General features: G+C 47.5%; 3 protein-coding genes across 3 annotated transcripts; 1 reads left to right on the forward strand and 2 right to left on the reverse strand.

The window, feature by feature from the left end:
* Nucleotides 1-98: 98 nt before the first annotated feature.
* On the reverse strand, nt 99-590 carry LOC133896977 (uncharacterized mitochondrial protein AtMg00810-like). The gene has a single exon (XM_062337590.1). The coding sequence runs from the start codon at nt 588-590 to the stop codon at nt 99-101; it is 492 nt and encodes a 163-aa protein (XP_062193574.1).
* A 4,532-nt stretch (nt 591-5,122) lies between these two features.
* On the reverse strand, nt 5,123-5,836 carry LOC133896978 (uncharacterized). Its single transcript, XM_062337591.1, has 3 exons — nt 5,750-5,836; nt 5,343-5,564; nt 5,123-5,242 (listed from the first exon to the last, which is right to left on the reverse strand). Exons 1-3 carry the CDS (start codon nt 5,834-5,836, stop codon nt 5,123-5,125), a joined length of 429 nt encoding a protein of 142 aa, XP_062193575.1.
* A 1,886-nt stretch (nt 5,837-7,722) lies between these two features.
* LOC133897734 (protein BIG GRAIN 1-like) lies at nt 7,723-9,027 on the forward strand. The gene has a single exon (XM_062338551.1). It carries the CDS (start codon nt 7,820-7,822, stop codon nt 8,825-8,827), a length of 1,008 nt encoding a protein of 335 aa, XP_062194535.1. The 5' UTR covers nt 7,723-7,819; the 3' UTR covers nt 8,828-9,027.
* The last annotated feature ends 6,371 nt before the right edge of the window (nt 9,028-15,398 follow it).

A 15,398-nucleotide genomic window follows, 5' to 3' on the forward strand; every position in this document is an offset into this window, starting at 1 on the left:
ACTGGATTGGAAGACATGTAGATAGTGCTGGCATTGTCGCAGTAGATAACAGTGGCGGAAGCAATGGAGATATGTAGTTCCTGAAGAAGTTGATGCAGCTAGCAACATTCGGCGACGACGTGGATGACATCATGATACTCGACTTCGGCACTGGATCGGGAAACCGTGGTCTGGCGCTTGGATGACCCGGACACAAGGTTGTCACCGAGATAGACACAATAGCTAGATGTAGAGTGCCTGAAGTCAGGACACCCCACCCAGTCAGCATCAGAGTATGCCATGATGGAGATGACGGGAGAGGTCCCAATGTGGAGGCCGACATCGATGGTGCCCTTCAGGTATCTTAGAATGTGTTTGATCAGGGTGAGGTGCGGTTCGCGCGGATCATGCATAAAGAGACACACCTGGTGCGAAGCGTAGGCGATGTCGGGACGGGTGAGGATCAGGTACTGGAGAGCACCCGCTAGGCTCCTGTACTCTATTGGGTCAGCAACAGGTTCGCCATCGCGAGCGAAGAGCTTGGCACGAGTGTCCACGGGTGTTGTCCTTGAGTGGCACTCGGCCATGCTAACACGCTGGAGAATATCCATGGCGTACTGGTGCTGAGAGAGGAAGAGGCCCGCTGATGAACGCGTGACTAAGATGCCAAGGAAGAAGTGAAAGTTGCCGAGATCGATCATGGAGAACTCTGAGTGCAGCTGCTAAGTGAGGCGCCAAAGTAGAGTGCTAGAGGAGGCTGTGAGGATGATGCATCCACATAGAGGAGCAAGTAAGCCATATGGTCTCCTGTTTGAAGAACAAACAGAGACGTTTCTGAGGTCGAGGCAATAAAGCCGAGGCGTCGTATGTAGGTGGCAAAGCGCTAGTACCAAGCGCGAGGCTCCTGCTTGAGGCCATAGAGTGACTTCTGAAGGAGGCAGACATGATCTTGCCGAGAGGGATCGGCGAAGCCTGAGGGCTATTGACAATAGACGGTCTCCTCAAAATTGCCATGCAAGAAGGCGTTCTTGATATCGAGTTGATGAATCGGCCAGGAGTAGGAAGCCACAATACTCAGAACAACCTAGATGGTCGAGGGTTTGACCACCAAACTGAATGTCTCGTTGTAGTCGATGTCGTGCTACTGCGAGTAGTCTCGAATGACCCATCACGCCTTGTGATAGGCGAGTGTGCCATCAGAATGGAACTTATGCTTAAAGATCCACTTGCCAGTCACAACATTGGTGCCCTGAGGTCGAGAATGAGCTGCCAGGTGTTGTTGTCAACAAGAGCTTTGTACTCCTCCGCCATAGCAAACCTCAAATTAGTGTCTGCCAGAGCATTGTGGTAGTTAGCTGGTACGACGGAGATGGAGGAGTGCACTGCCGAGAGATTGAGCTGATCAACCAGCTTGACAATGCCTGAGGCAACCCGCGTCTACATGGGATGAGGCTCAGGTGCTGGTCGTGGAACAGGTCTGACTGACGTGGTCGGCGCATGGGCATCCGTCGAGCTAGTTGGGATGGTCGACTGTGACGATGGCGACAACATTATGTTGGTTGAGGAATGTCGTGGTCGAGGGTGTGCTGGTCGAGGATGTGCGAGTGGTCAACGTTGAGAGGCTGTCGAGGACGCACGAGTGGTCGACGGAGTGGCAGGTGGGTGCCCCAAGCAGTGAAGCCCAAGGCAAAATCGTGTCCGCAAAAGCCACAATGATCGGACTTGTGGCAGTGACCGATCCCATGGGTGGACTAGCGTGACCCACGACGGAGGCAGTACAATGGGCCTGGGCCGCGGTTGGAGTGGTCAGCAAGGGGAGGAAGCACATTTGCTCAATGTCATTGAACGATGGAGCGTGCGTGCACCTTGACTACAAGCGCTCGACATCACACCTTGATGGAGCTGTTGCATGGGCAACAGTGTTGGGTGCCTACGAGAGAAGAAAATCCAGAGAGGTGCTAGGAACCGAGTTGAGGGAGGCAAAGGGAAATGCTTTTCATCGAAAATGACGTGACGAGAGATGATGATTCATTTAGTGGTGAGTTCTAGGCAACAATACCCTTTGTGAGAACTAGGGTAACCAAGGAAGACACAAGCGATCGATCGAGGGGCAAGTTTGTGAGGAGTGGTCACGGAAAGGTTGTGATAACACAGACAATCGAAGACCCAAATATGATCATATGTGGGTTGTGTGCCATAGAGTAATTCAAACGGAATGAGGTTGTTGATGGATGAGGATGGACGATGATTGAGGATGTGTGTTGCCGTGGCAAGGGCCTCGGCCTAGTAAGGTGGCGGCATGTGAGGATGAAGCAAAAGGGTTCGCACCACGTTATTGATGGTGCAAAGTGCACGTTTAGCCTTGCCATTTTGCGGCAAGGTGTACGGACACGAGAGATGTAGGAGGATGCCACGAGAAGCTAAGAACTGAGTTGTGGTATGATTCATGAATTCTGTGCCGTTGTCTGTTTGGATTGTTTAAGGGAAGACTAAACTATATGTGGACAAAGTGAGAGCAGCAATGTGTTGATAGACTTCGGATCTTTTTTGAGAGGAAAGGTCCAGTAGAAATGCGAAAAATCATCAGTAACCAAGAGATAATATTGATATCTTGAAGTGCTAGCAACAGGTTATGAACATACATCACAATGAATTAACTCAAAGGGTGTAGTAGTGTGCGAGTTGGAAGAAATAAAAGGAAGACACACATGTTTGCCTAGCTGACATGCATGGCACAATGAGCGATCTAGCTTATTACATGAAATAAGAGATGATGTATTGAGTGTGTCGAGGATGGCAGGACCAAGATGGCCAAGTCATTGATGCCAAAGGGTGGACGATGTGGTGAGGTAGGTGTGAGGGGCAACAATGGAGGCAGCCGGGGACAAAGTGTAGAGGTCGCCGATGCTATTGCAGCGAAGAATCACGCGTTGGGTTTTGAGGTCCTTGACAAAAAAAACCGAGAGGGTCAAATTCAATAGAACAGTTATTGTCACGTGTAAACTGACGAACTGAAAGAAGATTTCGAACATAAGGACGTTGTTCAAAAGAAATTTGGAGGAATTAGTATGGAGAATAGAATGATCATGAGAGACAACATGAATATTGGAGCCATTACCAACAGTAACAACAGAATGAGAGGAAGGGAGACGGGACAGGAGGATACCATCAATCGACGCCATGTGCGAAGTGGCGCCGATGTCCATGACCCAGTTGCCTTGTCCCTAAACGACGGGTTGGTTCATGGAAGCGATGAGACTAGCCTGGTCCCAAATTCGTGTGGGCGGTGGAGACACCTGTGCCGGCGCGAAGATAGTGTGCGCCTGAGGGTATGGCCCGAGGATGCCAACACTTGGAGGAGCATGGGCATAGGGGGTGCCGGGAGCAGCGAACCTCGAGTTGAAGTAGAACCAAGGGTCGGTGGGCTGCGAAGTGGGGCCACACGACGACGAGGATGAATCGGTGTTGTTCTTGCCACAACAATTATTGCTGCCACGATTGTTGTCGTTGCTGCTACGCCGCTAGCCAAGGAGGGGGAGGGCGCCAAGAAGCGGCACCCACCCGGGCCGCAAGGCGTAGTTGGTGTAGACGCAATAAGGACGGTGTCAGCGGTGACCTTGCCTTCATTCGCCAGGAAAAGCTCCTTCAAGGTGAGCATGGAGCGCGCCTTGGCGAAGGAGGGGAATGTTGTCGAGTTGGCGATGTCGTCGGTGGTGTTGGAGAAGCGGGAATTGAGACCGTGAAGCATGTTGAGGATGAGCTGCGGTTCGGTGATGGAGTGGCCAACATCACGCAGGGAATCTATCAATGTTTTGAGGCGCTGGCAGTAGTCGGAGATGGAGAGATCGCCTTGAACCATTGAGTGGAATTCGTTGCTGAGGAATATGGCACAAGATTCCTTGTTATCGTGGAACAGTTGCTCGATGGACACCCAGAGCATACATGTATTGGTTTGGTTCCATGGAGATGTCGAGGACATCGTTGCTGATGGAGCCGTACAACCAGCTACAAACGACGCAGCCATCCTGAGCCCATTGTGCATCATCTAGTTTCGTCAGTGCAGAGCTGTCGATGTGCGCCTTGAACCCAAACTTGCCACACATGGACTCGAAGAAAGAGGACCACTTGGTGTAGTTGGAGCACTTGGAGTCAAGTACCATCGGGACGTGTGACTTGACGACGACGATGTAGAACGGGTTGATGAAGGTTGGCGGTGCAACAACAACCAAGGCATCAGAAGGGGCAGTGCCAGTACCAGCACTTGTGCCAGCGAGCAACATAAGGGCGGCGCTAGGTGGGAGGCCGCAGAAGAGATCAAGACGTGATTGTCTCTGATACCATGTAGAGAATAAGAGAGAAGGGGAATAGATGCAAATCACCGCACAAGCCAATGGCTGAGGTGACTTTTCATATATAGCTGGATTGAATCAGTATTAGGAAATTACAGATCCTTAATTAGAGGAGCTAAACTAAGAAGACTATAACTGTACAAATATATCTCTAATAGTGACGCCTCTTACCCGTCTCGCCGGTGAGCGATTCCTTTTCATCCGGCAAGAACCTAGCACAGTCGAAGTCCGCTACCCGCGTGCGCAGATCAGCATCGAGCAACACGTTGCTGGGCTTTAGGTCGCGGTGCACAATCCTGAGCGTCTCTGCTCGTGGAGGTGCCGCATGGCCAGCGCGATCTCCAGCGCCCTACTCACCTTGTCCATCAGTTGCGGTGGCGGCGGCAACTCCCGTGACCGTCGTTCCCTTCTCTCGTGCAGCCACTCCCCCAGCATCGCCCCGCTCAGCAGCTCCGTCACCAGGAAGCAGCTCTCAGGGGTCGCATGCACGCGTCAAGGGATCGCATGCACGCGAAGAAGGCCTCGCCACTCTGGTTGGAGCCAGGGCCGGCCCTGTCGCCCTGGGCCCCAAAACCCAGGGGGCCCTTATGTATATGTATACTATTGTGTATGTGTTCTGCCCGATCTAAAAGCAAATTGATATGTATACTATTGTGTACACTGGTATATTACTGCTATTTGTTTGATATAAAAAATATAACACTATTATTTTTAGTCAATGTGCTATATAAATATTTCAAAATTTATATTTAATGAGAGTCTTATTTTTAATCTCACTCGAGGCTACCGAAATATCAGAACCGGATCTGATTGGAGCAGAAGAACTCCGGTTTCACAGCCACGTCGAGCCCCCTCCACGTCGCTCGGTGTATGTCCCCCGCCGTCCCCTGGCCTATCACCTCGTGCAGCTCGATCTGTTCCAGGACCGGAGCACTGTCTGGTCAGTGGTCACGTACAGCAACTGGAAGCGCGCGCGTATGCATGTTTTTCTGCGAGTTCTTGATTGATCATTACCTCGTCCGGCGCGATGAACAAGCCGTGCTGCACGGCGAATTCCCGCGTGGCGGTCAGGTACGGGTCGCAGGGCGGCGTCTCCACTGGCTCGTCTTCGTCGTCGTCGGCCGTCGCGGGTTCGGCTTTGGCGTCGCGGCGCGGCGAGCGCTGCTTCGCGTTGTCGGATATGAGGTGCAGGAAGCCGTGCTCCTGGGCGACCTCGAGGCAGAACCCGAGGTACCCCTGCGTGCTTTCCAGCCGGGTCTAGTACGTCTCCTTGAGATCCCTCTGCCATTGGACCTCATCCATCAGCTTCGCGACCTTGGGAAGATCACAGCACCATGTGTAGAACAAAGTGTAAAACAGCTGCCGAACTGCGGATCGGTGTATTCAAGCTGTGACGCAGCCACGCAGGATGTGTGCTGTACCTGTTCGTCGGGACGAAGGTTCTGTGAGGGCGCCGATGAGAAGGGGCCGGCAAGACGGCGGCGGAGGCCGCGGTGCGCGTTGCTCATCGGCGTAGCGTCCACGATGGATCAGAGTTCAAACTGTCGATGTGGTTCGGTCCTCGCTGCAACTGCATAATATTTCCATACATTGGGCCGATTTCTCATTTGGGCCGGACCATTGACCAAATATTTCCATATGAAGCTCTAGAGGAAACCAAGTTCCTCTATCAAAAAGGAAAAGGGATGAAATTTCGGCGAAATTTAAATCCTTGCTTCCAGCTAGTGGCGGCTAGGAAAATCATCAACGATAGCAATGTTAGATAAAAGCACACTTTTAGGTTTAATGTAATTACTAGATAAATTATGAATAAGAAGTGATATATCGTCATTATTAGTAGCAAGAGTATAAACTAGACATATATATATAATAGAACTATTCATCTCTAGTATACTTAATAACAGAAACAATGGAATACAGCTCGACATGACAAATATAATTAAAAAAAGATTAATCATAACGAACGTACCGATCGACGATGAGAGACGCAGAAGACCTGTTATGATGACGCAGAAGGTGACGGCGAAAAATAAGCAGATCGTGAGCAATCAATGACAATGAGGAAGCGGATCACAGATAATCGAGCGAAGCGCTTCCAAAAATCTTATTTATCCGCTCTCAATACAAGATCTCAAGACGACGAGTTTCGAAGACTTCCTCTCCCAATCACAAGTGCACAGTGGCGCAGCAGAATAGGATAGTCTACCTGTAGCGACCTACTAGAGAGAGGGGGGGGGGGGGGCGGGGCAAAACCTTAATTCATTGTATTTTCATGTGGTGGTGGTGCTGATTATTTTCTCACATAGCAAAAGAATAATATTTGCAAAAAAGGCTACCCATACGTAAGCAACTAGATCTAATTTCAACAGACCATTCACGTTGGTGTTGTACGCTCGTGCCCTTCGCCCCGGCCCCGGCCACGGCTCGGCCCGACGAGTCGAGCGAGCGAGCATGTTCTTCTAGTCTTCATGAGCTAAGAGGTAAATGAGAGAACTCATTTTAAGTTGGTCTCCTTACACCTTCAATAACAATGTGAGACTAAAGAACTACAAACTCTTTTTATATGTTGAGCATTTCAAATTTATTAAGAATTGTTCAAATATAATAGGTCAAGGCTATATATTCTAACCAGCAAATATAATTTGGAAGACAAGGAGAGAGGGGAAGATGAGATGAACATAGTGGAAAGAAAACGGGGATGAGAATGGTGAAGGAGTCGTCGAGCACCGCCAAGTTGCACAGAGTCCTCGTCGCCTAGGCTCGCCAGTCGACGGTGCATATCGCATTGTGCATTGACCGGACGGTGGATATGGGTGTCTGTAAGATGGTTCCTCGCAGACGTCTCAAGAAGAGCAAAAGTCTTGCATGCAGCGTGCTCAAGCTAGAACCAACTCCAATTTCGTGAAGCTCGGTTGGCTGGCTTACATGCCATCACCAAGCCATGCCTGGTCCCGTGCAATTTGTCCGCGCAAGACATGATCAGGCAAGCTGAGCTGGTCAGGGGCCGGTCGCCCGCTTCACCTTGTCTCCACTCCAATAATTTGGCTTGGTTTTTGAAAGTGCTCTGACGAGCTGTGAGTCTCCACCACTCGTCCAGACTCCAGAGCAAGTGCAGCAGTAGGCTGGATGCCCATGCCATTTCACCTGTGCATCCGTCCGCGCGCGGTGAGTGGACGCCCGGCAGACGGGCGGGCAATCATACAGCGGCAGGTCGGCTAATAATTTGCCGCGCCCGCCGAACTCGTTTGGTGGCCGCGACGCGAGTGAAGCCGCGAAGGACACAAGCTGACACACCGACGCGGTGGATTCCACAGCTCCGCGGCACGCACCACCAAGGCACCAACTTATATAAGCCTTACCGAGCACGTCTCGACCTCGATCTTCCCCAGCCTCATCGATTCCATGCATCCACCTTCCTCGCCTCTTCCACTTCACATCTCCCTCGCCTTATTTGCGCTGCTGGTTGTGTGATCATTGCGCAGTTCTTTGACATGGAGCGGCGCGGCCATTGCCACGGCGGCAGGCCCCTGCCCCCGCCCCCGCCCCCGCCGCCACGCCGGGCGCGCGGGGAGCGAAGGCAGGCGTCCAGCGGGTCCTTCTCGGCCTCGCTCCTGGACGCCATCTACCGCTCCCTTGACGAGGGCGATGGTGCGGATGTTGTTGACGCCGCGCGCTTGTCAGAGGAGAAGGCGATGGCTCCGCCGCAGTTCTGGTGGGCGAAGGAGGCGGCCAAGCCGAGGCAGGCCACGGCCGCAGACAGGGACAGGCGCCGGGGGGTTACGAAGGTGGTTGCGCGCCCGCGCCATTCCTGGTACGCGTCGTCCACCACGTCCTCGTCGGACTCGTCGGCTAGCTACAGCAGCTTCTGCTGCTCGTCCGTGTCGACCACCGACACTGAGTCTACGCGCCGCCGCCGCAACAGCCCGCCTCAGCCGCGGCAGTCTGTTGAAGTAATCGCCGCAGACGCCGAGGAGGCAGCAGCGTCACCTAGGAGCGAAGGAAAGAAGAAGAAGAGTAGGCCGTGCTTCCCCGGCGCAAGAATCCGGCCAAGGAGCCCTTCGCAGTCGTCGACGGGGCCACTGCCGCCGTCCCCGGCGACGTTCGCGTGCGCCCTCAAGGCTCTGTTCACCTCAGCACGCCTCCAAAGGAAGCCCAAGACTCAGGCCGCTGCTCCACCGCCAATCGCGCTGGCTCCGCCACAAGCATCGTGCATGCCTGCGACGTGCAGCACTGCGAAAGCGGTGGACGCGCCGGAAGCGTCGGAGCAGCGGTCGGTGAGGTTCTGCCCGGACGCCGAGGCGTCAGTGGTGCGGCGCAGGGTGGAGGAGCTGGTGCGGAGCCTCGAACAGTTGGAGGAGGACGAGGAGGGGAGCGACTCCAGCTCCGACCTCTTCGAGCTGGAGAGCCTTCGCGGCTCCGGCGGCGACGAGCTGCCCGTGTACGGCACGACCAGCCTCGCGGCCAACCGCGCCGCCATTGTCCATGGGGCACCTTGTTAAGATCCAAAAAAATACCGTCAAAACATCGTGATTACTATGTGCATTTCTTGCAATGCCAATAACGCTGCAGTATTTCGTTAAAAAATAATGCTGCAGTATGGCGTCTATTTGTCTATATTTGAAGTTAATTTGTTCGTTCCTTCAAATCTAGTTTTGGCAAACTTGTTTAAAACTGCAAAAGAAAACTGTCGTCGTCGCAATGGGAGAGGAGTGAGACTTGGTTCACTACAAACAGTGTGTGGATTTCATATGTGTGCGTTGTGCTAAAAACATCGTGATTAGAAAAAAAAAAGTAAGACAGTATCAAATTTCAACAATGGATTGGGCATGTCGTAAAGTGCCCAAAGCATTGCCCTAAAACAAAAGTGGTGAAAGCATGTACAAGTACAGTCTATTTGCTGTTTCTGTAGTCTGTACTCTGTATGCAGCATGTACGCACGACGCGTATTCTTTTGTCGTTATGTTAAATTACATGTAAAAGCATCGACAGTTTGACATCAACTATATTTGGCCTAGATTAGTTGAAACCTTTGTTTCCCTTCATCGGGGATTCCATGGCGTTGTCATCCACCACAATCACATGGAACATATAACAAGTGTATTAGTACAAGAAGTGCCTGAAATATTTCGGGTTCAGGCGTTGGGAGTTCTCCATCAATTAAAGCAGTTAATTTTCTTTTGTGGGGGCAGCACGTCGCGCCAACATTGTCCTTCGCCAATTTTTATACACCGTTCATCAATCAAACAAAATAAAGCTCATGGCCCATGTGGGTTCCCGTGGAATTTTATCAGGTTTTTAAAGTCATAAAAGCAGATCTTATGGTATTATTTTATGAATTTCACCAAAGAACCTGGTCCCTTTTTAGTCTAAATTTTGGCATTATAGCATCGCTACAAAACAAAACATATGTCACACAGATTCAACAGTACAAACCTATTTATCTACTTTATAATACCAGTTTTAAAATCTTTACTAAGGTTGATGTTAGCACGATAGCTCAAGTCATACGAAAGGTGATTAGACCAACATAAACAACTTTCATACTGGATAGATACATAATGGAGAATGTGGTCATATTACATAAAAGTATTCATGAAATGCATAGAATGAAGCTTAATGGAGTTATTTTAAAATTACATTTTGCAAAAACTTATGGTAAAGTAAAATGGCTATTCCTACAGCAAACACTTCGAATGAATGAGTTCTCTCCAGTGTGGTGCAAATGGATAGAATAATTTGTTTTTGGTAGGAGTGTAGTGCCAAAGTAAACATGGAGAGGCACTTCCAAACGAAAAAAAAAAGGTTTGAGATAGAGAGACCCTCTTTCTCCAATATGTTGGTAGATATGTTAGCCATCTTAATAGCAAGGGTGAAAGAGGAGGATCAAATCTTGGGAGTTGCTCCTCTTTTGATTGATGATGATATATTAATACTTCGATATGTAGATGATACTATTTTATTTATGGGTTATGATTGAGAAACCAAGTGAAGAAGTGTCTTAGTTTGTATGTGATGAGGCATTGATAACAGTTGATATGTCTTGAACTTGGTTAGCATGTGTTTGTCGATGTTTGTTCTTGTTCATGTCTAACTCGAGTTGGTAGTGTTTGGAACTGACAAATTCTTCTTTGTATGTAGAAAAATTACACACACCAAAAGTTCTGGTATGAACATCTAATGTTCCGGTGTTCACCAGAAGTTCCGGTGTGGGCAGTATGTACTCGGCGGACTATTTCTTCTGGAGAGCAATTTTTCGGGTGAAATTAGAGATCAATGCACTGAAAGGTCCAGTGAATGTGGTGGTTACACCGGAGGGTATCACCGGAGCATTTTCAGTGCTGAAGCAGAAATGAAAGCAAACACTAGTCCAGTGAGGGACTTTAAGAGCGACAAAGTATTTTCTGCAGAGAGGAGATTTTTAGCGTCAAATTTGATTATGTACATCGGATAGTCTAGTGCTGAGATTGTGAACACCGGAGAATGCACCGGACCTTTTTTTTTCAGAGAGGTTGCAAATGGGTGGTTCAGTGGATTGACACACACCAGATTATCCGATGATGGACATAAGATCACCGGAAGCTTTCACCAGATCCTTTCTTGCAGAGAGCAAAGTTTTCCTGGAACAGATAGTGTTACACTCACCGGATGGTCTGGTGTTCAGGAGCAGAACACACCGGAACATCCAATGTTCATGTTTTCTGCCGGATGTACTATGAGTTGAAGTTTTTGATTTTGTGCTAACCTGGAGATGTTTTGGAGTGTGAAGAAATGTGTTTGCTTGTTTCAAGGTGTGCAGGTGATGAATGCAACTTGGCGGTCAACGACGGGTGATCAGGACTAGCGGATGCTTGGTGCCGGACGATCAAGGAGGGTCGGGCAGATTCAATAGTGATCCTAGCTGTAACATGAAGGTCAAGCAAAGCATATAATGGATGATGAAGATGGTATGTTGACAAAGTAAAGCGAAATGAATACCAGTGCAAGTAACAAGATGGTCCGAGGGATCGGGAGTGGGAGAGACTTGTTGGTGGTTAAGATCGCAAGACGGAGGACACACGTCATCATCGGAGCGCTTGCTTTAGGTGGAAGCAAGTGGCAGCTAGTCATGCTTTAAGAAGTGTGCTAGGGTTTCACAGTTTGGTCTCAAAACCGTGGGAGGACTGGAGGAGTACGTGACACCATCGTGGAGCTTGTGTCGATGCGAAGCTAAGTTATAAATGTGTCACGGACGTTCGATGAATGGAGAAAAAATGGACTAAAATACCCTCGGTGGTAGGTAGAAATGTACTATAAGATAGCGGTATTTTAGGAAAAAAGTTAGGAAACTTGGAGGTCAAATTTTCTAGATCTATAAATAGAGGGGTAGGGCTATGCGAGAGGAAGAACCAGCCATTTGAGCCATTTGTGCCACCCATATGAAAGCATTGTGCTAGAGTTTTATTGGAGAGTAGGATGAGTGCTTAGCCTATGTAATATGTGAGAGTTTTGAGAGAAAAATCTATGTAATCTGCTTAAAATAGGGTTTACCTCTTTGAGTAATGAAGATTATTTTGTTTCATATGCTTAAATTCTCCTCCTTTTAGTTTTCCTCTCTTGGTTCTATTGCCTTGTGTGCAAGTTTTCCTTTTCTGGTTTTGATTTTGATTTTTGTTTTTAGGCTGAAATTTCAGCACCTTATGAGATCATTCTTCTTGTTGCTAGAGGTATAAAATTTACATACATATACTTATGGGATGAGATCTTGAATTCTCTTATCTCTAGACAATCAATTTGGAGAGTTTCGTTGCTTGGTGTTCATCTTTTCTTGTTTGTTTGCTAGTTGTGATCTTTCGAGTGCTAAGACACACGGATAGATCTTAAATGAAACATATGGTTCATATACCATCTGTGGAGTCGTGTTATCTCAATTTTCTCTTGTTAAAACTTCTCTCGATTTTTGCTTTTGCTTGAGTTTTGAGGTGCGTTGAGTAATCCAAATAGGAAAAGACCATAGATTTCGCAAGAAATTTGTTTAGGCGCACATTCACCCCCTCTAATCATCAATCTCTTTCTTATAATTGGTATCAGAGCCAGCTTTATCACTTATTGACCTTAATCGGCTTTGTGATCCGTAGGCAACATGGAGAGAAGTGAGAAAATTTTGTAGTTTGATGGCCGTGATTTTTCGTACCAGAAGGTGCGCATAAAGGATTATCTTCTAAGCCAAGGAAGTACGATATGGGAAGTAGTTGATTCCAATTACGAGATCTATACTGCTCGCATGATTCAGGTTGAAATGAACAGTATGAGACCAACAATAAGGCTAGAAATATTTTGTTCACTAGTCTGAGTCGGAATGAGTTTGACAGAGTCCAACACATCCGTACTGCCCGGGAGATCTGGAATACTCTAAGTATCTTTCATGAAGGCACTAATCAGATTAAGATCAGACGTCAAAGCACGTCCAACTAAGAATACCAAATTTTTGTGAAATGTCCCAGAGAGTCTTTGGATGTGATGTTTGCTCGCTTTGATAGGATTGTTAGCAATCTTTGATCAACTAATGTTTTGCCCTCTTTTGACTATGAGAGAGTGATCAAGCTTCTCTATGCTCTTGACCGTAGCATATGGTAAATGAAGATCTCGAGCATTGAAGAGTCTCCCAGTTACGATACATTGACTTGTGATGAGCTCTTCAGTAAGCTCAAATCCACCGAGATCGCTAAGGCGACTTGAATCAATCTCGAAAATCCCCTGTCTTAGAACATGGAGTGGGTTTCTGGATTTGGTGGTGGCAATCAGTCTGCAGCTGACTTTTCTTATGCTAACACTTCATTGAGTGAATTTGCTTTGTCTTCATTAGTTTCTGTCGCAGAGGAGCAGGTGAACGCGCTGGATGATAAGGATCTTGCGCTGATCGTGAAGAAGTGCACCCACTTCTACAACAATCGTCAAGACCGGAGGAGGGGTGGTTCTCGTGCCTGCTTTGAGTGCGATGACACTACCCACTTCAAGGTGGACTGCCCCAGCTCAAGAAGAGGGAGGACGGTGACCACGACTACAACAAGCACAAGAAGAAGAATAAGAAGCCATTCTTCAAGAAGAACTGTGACAAGATGGCTAAGAAGACGGCCAAGACGACTTCTAGTGCGTTCGTGGTGGCTCTCAGCGACATCGACACTTCTTCTAGCGATGATGAGATCTCGGAGGAGGATGAATCGCAAGCAAAAAACAAGAAAAAGACCAAGGACTTCACTGGCCTCTGCTTATAGCGGACAACAATAACAACGACAGCGATCCCGAGCTAGATCCTTCTAAGATATTACCTTCTTATGACCAGCTTTCCATCTAAGGCGATACCTTGAATGATGCTCTCGTTAGTAAGGATTGGTTATTTAAGTAAGTTGTGCGTGAGTTGAAGGATCTTAGGCCTAAGTGTGAGTCTATCTCTACTGAACTTACATTGCTTAGGTCTAGGCCCGATATTAAAGAGTGTGAGAGTTGCCTAATTGTCATCGCTGAACTTGCTAAGCTTTGTAATGTGCATGCTCAAGTCGCCAGTAGGCTTGAGAGTGCCGAGAAGATGCTCCTTGAGGAGGAGTCTAGATCTACTCTCTTAGATACTTGTAAGAATTGCTATTTGCTTGTAAATGATGTTAAACTGAAAGACAAGCGCCTGAAGCAGCTAGAGTATAGATTGGAGAGTGCTGGGAGCTCTAAGGATGTGCAGTTAAATTGTTCAATCTACACCATCTTTCAGGACAAACTCAGCTGGGTTAGAGAGCAAGTTCAAAAGCTTTTGACTGAGAATGAGTATCTCCTTTCTCTGGTGGAGAAGTGCTCAGAGAGTAAAGGGAAAATGAATTTGATCTTAGGCAAGAACAAAATATGTGTTGACAATGTGGGTTTGGCTCTTGAGTTGGGTTTTGAGATGGTGGCTTACAATGGAGAGAGTAAGATTGTATTCACCACACCTACTACCCTAGAAGCTGAGAAGTACAAAATTAATGTCACACCACAACCCGTCGAGAAACACATTCCTCAACCCACAAAGAAGAAACCTATACCATATCCCAAGAGATCTCCACAGCCTAAGATGATAGAGCCCCAAGTGACCGGCAGACGAGTTCCCGAGAGACCTATCATTGTATCTACTGCTAGAGAAAAAGTCACTTGGTTGGATTTTTCTTTTGCTGTAGGAGAGATGAGTAGCGTGATTGGAAGTGGAGCACCCGGGATATGTATCGCCCCTCTGTTGGTGTACATAAGCATTTTTCCCGCTTTCACTCACAAGTCCCTAGCGTTTTTCGGTTTCTTCCTAGAGACCATATTTTTGCCATGACTCATATGGTTTTAGTCCACGTGTAAAAGGCTTTAAGTCTTGACGCTTTGATAGACCATATTTTTCTCATCGTGGTACTCATACTCAGCATACTAGAACTATTTTACATACACCTACTTTTACCACTTCAGGACATACGATTAGCAAGCGATCTGGTCCACCATGCCATGGCCCTCGCGCTTAAGCATCAAGCAGCCCTCTGATTTCTTTTGTACTTCCAATATCTTTATACAGACTTGTCAGTGATCAAGTGATTCGAAGTACTCACTCCAGGTTAAAATAAATGCTATTTTAGAAACCAACACTGTTTTTAAAATAAAATTTTAACTACTATTTTTAATATAATATATTAATAACATATAGCACAAGTATATTATTATAAAAATATTTTTTAAAATAAATCTATCGTTGTTATTTTTAAATAACCAAACTCAATAAAAAAATGATTTGTAGCTAAAATTTTAAACAGTTAATTACGTACAATCTAAAATGACATTTCTTATGAATCAGAGGAGTAATGGTTTCGGAAAAAAAGGGACTGCATGATTAATTTTTTGCAGGCTGTCCAAGTAGCTGTTAGTAATACACTTGCTTTTGCGTTTTGCATGCATGGGAGTGTAGCGGAAGGATCCAAGTACACACCAACACCACACATCGAGCGGCGACTGGACGGCTGATCTGTATGGCGGAACACGATCTGGATAGGATTGCTGTGGGTGCGAGCGAAAGTATTTTTTTTAGTTTAATAC

This window comes from Phragmites australis, chromosome 17, assembly GCF_958298935.1.
Source record: "Phragmites australis chromosome 17, lpPhrAust1.1, whole genome shotgun sequence".
NCBI classification, from domain to species: Eukaryota; Viridiplantae; Streptophyta; class Magnoliopsida; order Poales; family Poaceae; genus Phragmites; species Phragmites australis.

Excerpts from the sequence above, each read along its gene's own strand:
- LOC133896977 (XM_062337590.1), bottom strand. The coding sequence starts at position 590 with ATGGATATTCTCCAGCGTGTTAGCATGGCCGAGTGCCACTCAAGGACA.
- LOC133896978 (XM_062337591.1), bottom strand. The coding sequence starts at position 5,836 with ATGAGCAACGCGCACCGCGGCCTCCGCCGCCGTCTTGCCGGCCCCTTC. Across the intron at positions 5,565-5,749 it reads ACCTTCGTCCCGACGAACAG|GGGTACCTCGGGTTCTGCCT; the intron begins GTACAGCACACA and ends GAAAGCACGCAG. Across the intron at positions 5,243-5,342 it reads TGTTCATCGCGCCGGACGAG|ATCGAGCTGCACGAGGTGAT; the intron begins GTAATGATCAAT and ends GTCCTGGAACAG.
- LOC133897734 (XM_062338551.1), top strand. The coding sequence starts at position 7,820 with ATGGAGCGGCGCGGCCATTGCCACGGCGGCAGGCCCCTGCCCCCGCCC.